At 35.2% G+C, this 10,430-nt stretch overlaps 1 protein-coding gene across 1 annotated transcript; it reads left to right on the forward strand.

Annotated features, from left to right (window-relative positions):
* Positions 1 to 382: 382 nt before the first annotated feature.
* Positions 383 to 1,330, forward strand: LOC102874878 (olfactory receptor 958-like; the record flags this gene model as incomplete). The annotated part of the gene is made up of 1 exon (XM_006892827.1): positions 383 to 1,330. A coding segment is annotated over one exon (948 nt), but the record flags the coding sequence as incomplete, so codon positions are not given.
* Positions 1,331 to 10,430: the final 9,100 nt, after the last annotated feature.

The raw sequence follows: 10,430 nt of genomic DNA on the forward strand, positions 1-10,430 counted from the left end.
TTGTTTACATTCACACTTTCTGTGCATTTATTTGGTTACATGGCTTACAAATTAATTATAACTTAGATTATATAAAAATGGTTCTGATACATTTTTTCATTTAGAAGATGCTTCAGAAATATTCCAATTTGTGTAGTAAACACTATAGAACTGGGAAGAAGAGTATTAAAAGAATTTTGCCATTTATGAAAATATCTTTTTTTTTCCATTTAATTTAACAGACGAAAACATAGAGGCCAAATGTTAGACTTGGGACTATATTATCACTCGTGTCCTTTTCTGCTTTTGGTTTTCATTTACATGTAGTAGTTTGCCTTAGACAGGAATTTTCTTGAAAGAGTTTTGTCCGTTACTTGTGCTCTTTTGCAACTGATTGTTGCTTTGCTTTTCCAGGATTGCCTCATCCATAAACACGAGAAATCACACTTTTGTAACCGAGTTCATCTTGTTGGGAATTCCTAATACTGAAGGGCTAGAGAGCATGCTTTTTGTCCTGTTCTTGGCCTTCTATCTCTTCACCTTACTGGGTAACCTACTTATATTACTCACTGTGCTGACTTCCTCTAATCTCCATACCCCCATGTACTTTTTCCTGGGAAACCTGTCAGTGTTTGATATATTTTTTCCATCAGTAAGTTCCCCTAAAATAATGCTCTGTTTAGTTGGACACAGTTGCACCATCTCCTACGAGGGCTGTGCATCCCAGCTTTTTTTTTACCATGTCCTGGGTGGCACCGAGTGCTTCCTGTACACGGTCATGGCCTATGACCGCTTTGTGGCTATTTGTCACCCCTTGCGGTACACAGTCATTATGAATTTCAAGGTGTGTACTGGTCTGACACTGGGCACCTGGCTGGGAGGTTGTCTACATGGAAGCATCCTTACCTTTCTCATCTTTAAGTTGCCGTACTGTGACCTCAATAAAGTGGATAATTTCTTCTGTGATATCCCAGTGGTGTTGCCCCTCGCCTGTGCTGACACTTCTCTGGCTCAGACAGTGAGTTTTACTAACGTAGATGTTGTGACTTTGACATGTTTTTTCCTTATCCTCACTTCCTATAGTCGCATTGTCTTTTCCATATTGAAAATAAGCTCATCAGAAGGCAGGCGACGAGCTTTCTCAACTTGCAGTGCCCATCTGATTTCAATTCTCTTCTTCTATGGTCCTGTGATGCTCATCTATCTAAGACCAGCATCCAGCCCCTGGCTGGATTCTGTCATCCAAGTCTTAAATAACATTGTCACTCCTTCCCTTAACCCTTTGATTTATACCTTGAGAAACAAGGATGTGAAGTTGGCTCTGAGGAAAGTGTTAGCTCAAGTAGGCTAACAAGTACTCTTCTGGGGTGTAAGTTGTTGTTGTTGTGTACTCTAGAGTTATAACCCATAGCTAACCCACCGGTGGGTTTTAAGAGGCAATTATTTGCATGGGAGGAGATTATCCATCCTTTTTGAGAGCAGCTGGCGGCCTCAAACTGCGTGCCTTTGGGATTATGGAGCAGCTTCTTGACATTAGGCCACCAAGGCCCCCTGTGTAATGTTAGTGAATTTTTCTCTTTGAAATCCTTTGGAAGTTGTTTCAAATCTGCTATACTTCGAATAGAATTATTGCCAAATGCCAAGTTGGGCAAATGAGTTATCAGAGAAGCATTTCCGTAATAGGATCTCATGGTAGAGAATAAGTCATTTGAACCCCCAGTTAAGGAAAGACTTCAAGTTATCCCATCTTTCCTTTTTTTTTTTACCGAGTTTATATATTTTTTTAATTATTAAATTTTATTAGTTTTAATGAACATTTACAGGGATTTTGGGTTTTCATTCCTTCATTGCTGCACCATACTCTCTACCCTCCTCCCCAGTTTGTTCTTCTTCCCCGCCATCCGAATGTCTGTTTTAATTGTCCAATTGCCACAGTGCTTGTCAGAGTAATTTTTTTTATATGCCAAAACAATGTTATCTTTTTCTGCTCACACAGTCTATATTGTTCCAACTTTCTTTTAATTATTTGCTATTAAGCAAAACAGTTTTAGAGGCCATAGAGAAGTCTTCTTTATAAATTTAGCTTTTCCCTGGGTAATCAGCCAATCCATGTAACAAGGTATAAAATATAAAAGTAGGTTTATACAGTTTGGTATGTTTAACCTTCCACTTCGTTTATAACTTTGAGCCACTCTTCTATTGGGAGCTATATTTCTTCCACATCAGGAAAGTTTGGTGCTAGTTTGTACCATCTCTTACCAGAGGTGGGTGTCCAGGTCTTTTTTTTTTTTAAATTTATTTATTTTTACCATGCTCTGGGTGGCACTGAATGCTTCCTGTGTTTTCATTATGTTTTAAGTGGCAATCTCATCAAGTATTTATTAATAATTAATGATAGAATAAATTTCTGTGTAATTTTCAAAGAATACATTTTGAGCCAGAGTTTGTATTTGTTGTATGTACAATCTTTTGTTGAAAATCTAATAAATTCGTTATTGGTTGAAATTATACCAATAATAATATTCACTATTTATTTTGGTATTTAAGTATCAATATTTAGTTGAATGAATTATAGTCCAGTGATCATCTATTTAAATAACTAGTTTAAACACCTAGAATAATAATAACTAATGTTTAAAAATCTTACTACAGATATAATAGTGTACTAATACCTCTGTATGTGTATTGACTAACTCATAAAAACATTAAATATATCTATTAATAGATCCTATTTTTTAAAAAAATAAATAGAACACTTTAAAAATAAAGATATTTTAAGAAATAAGTGTTTACATTCAATCAGTTTAATTCTAGCATTAAGTCTTTAGCTCTACCCGTGATATACTGTCTTACAAGTAGACCTGAAGAAGTTATAGATTCCATACAATAAAAAGTACACTTTGATTTTGCTTGCTAGGTATAATTCACTGATCTATATGTTTGCCTATAACATATACAACATAATCTGTACAGAATATTTACTAGGTATGTACAGTTAATATCCTTAATTAAAAATTAGCAATGACATTGGATGTAACCAAGGACAAGAAAGATGATTTTAAGTATAACAAAGGAAGTACTCTGGGTCACCAGAAATAAGCACAGATGTGAAAATAATACATTCAGCTTGCTTTCACTCTCCAATGATATCCAGTGATTGGTTCATTCAAACAGCCATTTAAAATGCTCTGTTTGACTTGGGTCTGATAGGACCTACCTAGAATGTGTGCTAAATAATCAACTTAAAGAGTGAAAGGGGAAATGTATTAGGGATACCTTCTACCTGTTTATTATGAAAGGAAATATTTATGTACACCCACACCTCACTTAATACCCTTAGTGACATAATGTATAGTACGTGAGACTGCTATCTAAAAAGTCTACGGTCTGAATACATACAGGAGAAAGATGGGCAGTCTTCTACCATAATGATTTACTGTATAAGAAACCTGAAAGAGAGTTGTTATGGGTAAGAATCAACATGACAGGAGTGGGTATTGGTACTTTTATTTACTGGCTGTCTCATTATCCGATAGTTTGCATCTATTACAATACAAAAAATAACTACTATACATATCTTTTGTGCATTAGTGATATTCTTCTGGCTATAATGATAGTTGAAGTGTAAGGCAAGAGTAAAGTTGACAATTGCAATTAAAGCTATGGGTTAATTTAGTTCTACTATGATTTTCAGTATTTTGACAATTAGATAATGATATTATTTGGTAGCTATTTTATAATATAGTCATCTTCTATTTTGTGATCTGATGTAGTTATTCTCCATTTTTATCTAATTATTTGGTCCCAGGATCCTAACCATGTTGAAAAGTGAGAAATGTCTGACTCATTAGCAGTTGCTAATACCATTACTTTGTCATTCTGGAGAATGTTATTTCACTCATTTAAAAGTTCTTGGATTTCCTGAACAATATAGTTTAGTTGTTATGTAACAAACAGCCCTAAAACTTAGCAGCTAACACAAGATATTTTACTGTCTCACTCCTTTTCTGAGAATTAGATGTTAGAGTAACTTAGCTGTGCAGTCTTGCTTTGGGTTTTGTAATTGTTAGCCAAGGGTTGCATTCATTGAATAGCCTTAAAGAATATGATTTGAAGATGGCTCTCACACATGGCTATTGATAGGAGACTTCAGCTTCTTCTCAGAAAAGGAAAAATAAACTCACCAAAACCAAACCAAACAAACAAAAAACCTACCCCACCTCATTGCCATCAAATTGATTCTTAGGCATAGTGACCCTAAAGGACAAAGGTAAAACTTCTCTATTCTGTTTATAAAGCCATATAAATCTTTCCAAAACTTTTTGTGTACCATGAAGGTGGAACTGACCCACAACTGACCCTTCAGTGGGTTTTCAGAGGCAGTTAATTGCACAGGATAGAGAAGCTGAAGGATTCAAACTACAGGTCTTTGGGACTGCAGCATAGCATCATACCGCCATAGACCAACAGAACTCAGCCATATACTTCTCCTACAAAGAGACTGATGGTTTTACACAACTAACCTTTTGATTAGCTATCAAGTACCTTAACCACCATACCACCAAAACACGTTTCTCATGTTGTTGTTGTGTGCCATCAGGTTGGAACCAACTCAAAACTGACCCTCTAGCAGCTTTTCAGAGGCTATAAATTGCACAAGAGGAGATTGTCTCATGAAGCAGCTGGCAGGTTTGAATCACATGTCCTTGGGATTGCAGCACAGTTTCTTACCACTAGAGCAACTCTTAATGTTAACTTATATCTAAATAAACACATGTACCAAAATGTTCTCATGACACGGTGCCTGATGTCCTCATAATGAATGATCCAAAGAAGCATAGAATATTTAAGACCATTTTTGTCTCTAACCTGACATATCATCACTGCCGCTTTTACTATTTGCTAGTAGTGAGTATCTAAATTTAGTATACACACAATAGGAGTGGGAGAGGAATAAGACTCTCCTTTTAAGGGGAATGTCGTTAAAGAATTTGCCAGTAAAAACCATATATATATATATAATTTAAATAATTTTCCTAATGAACCTCTTGTTTTTACTTGTTTATTTCACATATCAAAGATATATCTTGCTCCATATATTTCTTGATTTTCAAAATTATAATTATTTATTTAAAAAATGCCCCTCTGCCTTTATGAAAACCACCTTCAGTTATCTGTGAAAGTTGGAAACTGTTTAAGGTAGAACCTGTCAGAGATAGAAAGCTTAAATATTTCCCAATAAAACAAGTGACAAGACTATATCCTGTTAGTGGTAGAACATTTATAAGACCTGGAAAAACAAGGCAGTCCTGTCTAGGTCTAATTATCACAAGTTTCACTGTATTTTTGTTGTTGTTTTTCTTCTAAGTCCATTTTCAAAATTCCTAAGAAATAAATAAGATAGACATGAGAGAAATAAATGTCCAGCACATGATTGGTTGGTTTTAGGTAAAAATACAGGACACTATGAAAATACAGTTTAGATAAAAGAACTAAGAGCAAAGACCTAAGGAAATGAGACAATTGGACTGAAAGGGAACTATTTAAAATTCTGATGCTTGTGCATGTAAACAAGAAATAAGCAAAAAATTTGTTTTCTCCTTCTGTAATGCAAACTAAGTTACCTCGAATACTCTTACTCCTTCCGACAGGCATGATAAAATATAGGCTCTTAAGATGGTTGATAATATTATTAAGTTCCCAGTAAATAGTATTTGGTTATAGAAATAGAATGGACATGTGCAAGACTTATAAATTAATATTCACAGAAACTACATTCCTAATACTCTAAAACTGGAAATATCACAAATGCTTACCATCTGAAAAAAGATTAAACAAAATATATTTTTAAATTGAAACATTATTTGGTAATAAAAAGGATCATATTCTTTTTGCATACCATAACTTAGGTAGCCCCACAATCATTAAACTAAATAAAAGAAGTCAGACTCAAAAGGTCACCTATTATGTTGACCCTACTGACAATAAGTGTTCATCAAAGACAAATTTATAGACACAGAAAACAGATTAGTGATTTCCTGAAACTGTTAATAGAAATGAATATTGATAGCAAATGAACTTCAAAAACATTTTGGGATGATACAATGTTTTGAATTTGATAATAGTTATATAACTATAAAAATACTAAATGTCATCAAATTGTCCACTTACAGCTGGCATATTGTATGATACACAAATTATACTTTAATAAAGAAACTGAAAAATAAAAAGACAGCAATCTGTAAACAAGTTATTGATATAATGACCAGAGAGAGGATAGTTTAGCTGGTAATCCAGCCCTACTCAACATGATTACTAGTTACTGTTGTGTTGGCTCTGACTCATATGAACCTTCTTTAGTACAGAATAAACATTATTTTGTCCTGAACTATCCAGCTAATTGTTGCTATGTTTGACTCTATTGTTGTGGCTATTGTATCAATCTAACTCATTGAGAGTATCCCTTATTTCCACTGATACACTACTTTACAAATATGATGTCTTAATCTAATAATTATTCTTTCCTTATAACATATCAAAAGTAAATGAGGCAAATGTCTTGCTATCCTCTTCTAAGTAGATCCTGATGTATTTCTTCTAAGACTGAATTGTTTGCTTTCTCTGGAAGTTAGTAGTATAGTAAGTGTTCTTTTCCTAAACCACATTGCAAACATATCAATGTATATGAAGTCCCTGAGTAGTGAAATCCTTAACATGCTGTGAACATATTGGCCTGGGAACCAAAAAAATTGTAATTTTTTAGTATATCCAGCGGAGAAGTGAGGAAAAAAAAACTTGATATTTTACAAAGTTTCAGCTATTGACACTGATATGGATAGAATTCTAATAAAAAGGGGGAAATATAAGATGGAATATAAATTTCTTATTGATTCTATAGAGTCTATCTGGAGCCAGGGACACCAGAAGAACTCTTGAAACTATTGCTCTGAGGTTATCTTTCAATTTTAAAAACTATAACAACTATGTATTGAATGATTATGAAAACCTCTGGTAGCAAAAAAACGTTGTCCTAAAAAAAACAAATAAAACAACAACTATAATATCAAGACAATAGTCTACAAAAGGCAAAGGTTATATAATCCAGAGCAGAGCATATACCCTTAAGTACTGTAGTGTTGATAAAAATAAACAATAGTTTAACAAATAAGAATGTTTGCTTTGAGAATTATGCTCTTTCAAGTTTTATTTATGTGGGCTGGAATTGACAAGGGCATATCTAAAGATTAGATAGGAAATTTGAGGACACTGAGTTTCTATTTATGCAAAAGAAAAATTCAGAAAGAAAAGTAAGAATGAATATTTAACTCAAAGTATGCAATCAATGTCACCAAAATGTACATGTGTGCCACTGTGGAATTGGCATGTTTTGCTATGTATATTCTCAAAATAAAATAAAATAAAAAAGCAAGAAAGAATTTAGAATTAAAACTTTACATGTGGAATTTTTCTATGTTTAAACAATGAAAATCTACTAAACAGCAAATAAAGATAAAAAATAAATTTGTAAGGAACATATTTCTTTGACACATTATGACTTGACTCATTCTTCATAAGTTGAACCAACTCATAGCTGACCTTTCAGCAGATTTCTGAGGCTGTAACTTGAACATTAAGAGACTGCCTATCTTAATCCCTTGAAGGCATTGATAGATTTGGACAAGAACTGCTTGGCCTTCTAAGTACATTGGTTAGCACATCTGTAGTGCAGCAACTCAAAAGGCTGAGACTGGAAAATGTCATGTGTCCAGAAATTCTGAACTACAGTGCACTGTGCCAATAGAGTGTCCTAAGTTTGGCACCAAGTTTGCATCAATAGAACCACCTACTGGAAGTGAGAGACCATCATGTTGCCTAAGGAGGGTGAACCATTCCAAATTGGAAACCTGTTGCCAAAACTCCTTTGCTGATCAATAGTGGGATTATGTGAACAACCACTACACTCTCGCCAGACAATATAGCAAAATCCTCTCTCTTTATCTCTTTAGTTATTCTTAGTCATAACTAAATATCTTGTAAGAATGAATAGATGGGTCTAGGCACTTAGGGCAATATTTTAGTGGCATCACCAAAGTCAATTTGTACAATATAATCCACAAATAAAATGTTATAAGCCTTATTTTTGCTGGAGTGTTAAAAAACTTTGAGTATGGCCTGATGGCTTTGATAAGTTGCAATTAGTGTTCTGTCTTTTTTCTGTAGCAAAGAAGAATGAATAAACTCAAATAAAGGCACATAGAATAAATTCAAAGAACTAATGAACCATACAAATGTCATCTCATTATTCTGAGAATAGAAAATCCGATAGTGGCTGATTTCTAAAATTTTTGCAGTCAGAAATTGATTGAACATGCAATCAAGATGCATTAATAAGAATGGGTGTTTGGAATGCATAGTTTTGGAATAGAGAAGAAGGATCAGCAGCTGGAAAACACGGACTTGGTGACAGAAATGAAGCTGGAGATAGAATGATAGAATTTTGCACAGTCAATGACTTATTGCAAATACATTTTATAAGAATTACAAACACCGGCTATACACATGAGTTTCACCTGATGGTATGCATAGGAATCAGATTGATTACATCTGTGGAAAGAATCACTGGAGAAGCTCATATCAGCTGTGAAAACTAGGCCAGGTGCTGATTGTGGAACAGACCACCAACTACTTACATGCAAGTTCAAGATGAAGCTGAGGAAAATTAAGTCCACAGGAACCAAAATTTGACCTTGAATCTATCCCACCTGAATTTCTAAACCATCTCAGGAACAGGTTTGAGGCCTTGGACATTAATGAGCGAAGACTGGATGACTTGTGGGAGGATATCAAGAATATCATCCAGGAAGAATGCAAAAGGTCATTACAAGGACAGAAGGGGAAGAAAAGACCAAGAAGGATGTCAAAAGAAACTCTAAATATTGCACTGCAGTGCTGAGAAGCCACATCAAAGGGAAGAAATAAAAATATTAAGGAGTTGAACAGAAGATTCCAGAGGGCAATGTGGAAAGACAAAGTATTACAATAAAATGTGCAAAGAGCTGGAGTCAGAAAATCAAAAGGGCCAAACTTGCTCAGTATATCTTAAGCTGAGGGAATTTAAGAAAAAATTTAAACCTCGAGTTACAATGCTTAAGATGCTTTGGGTAGAATAGTAAATGATCCAGGAAGCATTAAAAGAAGATGGAAAGAGTATACAGAATCACTGTACCAAAAGGAATTGGTATACACAGAAAAATTTCATGAAACAATGTCTGAGCAAGAGCCTGTGGTGATGAAAGAGGAAGTTCAAGCTGCTCTGAAAAAACTGGCAAAAAACAAGGCCCCAGGAATTGATGGCAAACCAATTGACATATTTCAACAAATACTTGCTGCCCTGGATGTTCTCACCAAATTGGTCCAAGAAATCTGGAGGACAACCACCTGGCCTACTGACTGGAAAAGATCTATATTTGTTTCCATTCCAAAGAAAGATTACCCAACAGAGTGTGGGAATTATTGAACAATATTATTGATATCACATGCAAGCAAGATTCTGCTGAAGATTATCCAAAAATGACTGGAACAGCCCAGTGACAGAGAACTGCTTGAAGTGCAGGCTGGATTTATAAGAGGCTGTGGCACTAGGGATATCATGGCTAATGTCAGATGGATCTTGGCTGAAAGCAGAGATACTAAAGGTGTGACTATCTGTGTTTCATTGACTATGCAAAGGCTTTTGACTGCGTGGATCACAACTAACTGTGGCTGACTTTGAGAAGAATTGGAATCCCGGAACACTTGATTGTGCTTATGGGAAATTTATACTTGGGCCAGGAGGCAGTCGTCAGAACAGAGAAAGAAAACACTGCATGGTTTAAAATTGGGAACGGTGTGCATCAAAGATGTGTCCTATCTCCAAACCTTTTCAATCTGTATGCGGAAAAGATTATCTGGGAGGCTGGACTCTATGAGGAGAAGTGTGGCATCAGGATTGGAGGTAGACTCATCAACAATCTGCATTATGCAGATGACACAACCCTGCTTGCTGAAACTGAGGAGGACCTGAAGGGCTTGCTGTGGAGGGTAAAGGACTGTAGACTTCAATATGGATTGAAGCTCAACATCAAGGAAACAAAGGTTCTCACCACTGGGCTGATTAGCACCATCATGACGGATGATGAATAGATTGAGATTGTCAACAGCTTCAGTTTGCTTGACTCTATAATCAACACTCTTGATACCAGCAGCCAGGAAATTAAAAGACGTATTGCGATGAGAAAGTCTACTGTCAGAAACCTCTCCAAGGTACTGAGGAGTGTTGCAGACCAAGGCTAAAGTAATTTTATAATTATTAAGAATGAGGAAGACAGCCAGGAATGAGATAGAGCAGAGAGCATGAAAAACAGGGGGCCAGCAGTTCTCAACTGAAGACCCCAAGCCAAGCTTCTCTGTAT

This window comes from Elephantulus edwardii, unplaced genomic scaffold (assembly GCF_000299155.1).
Source record: "Elephantulus edwardii isolate Elephantulus edwardi_28Jun2011 unplaced genomic scaffold, EleEdw1.0 scaffold00120, whole genome shotgun sequence".
Taxonomy (NCBI): domain Eukaryota; kingdom Metazoa; phylum Chordata; class Mammalia; order Macroscelidea; family Macroscelididae; genus Elephantulus; species Elephantulus edwardii.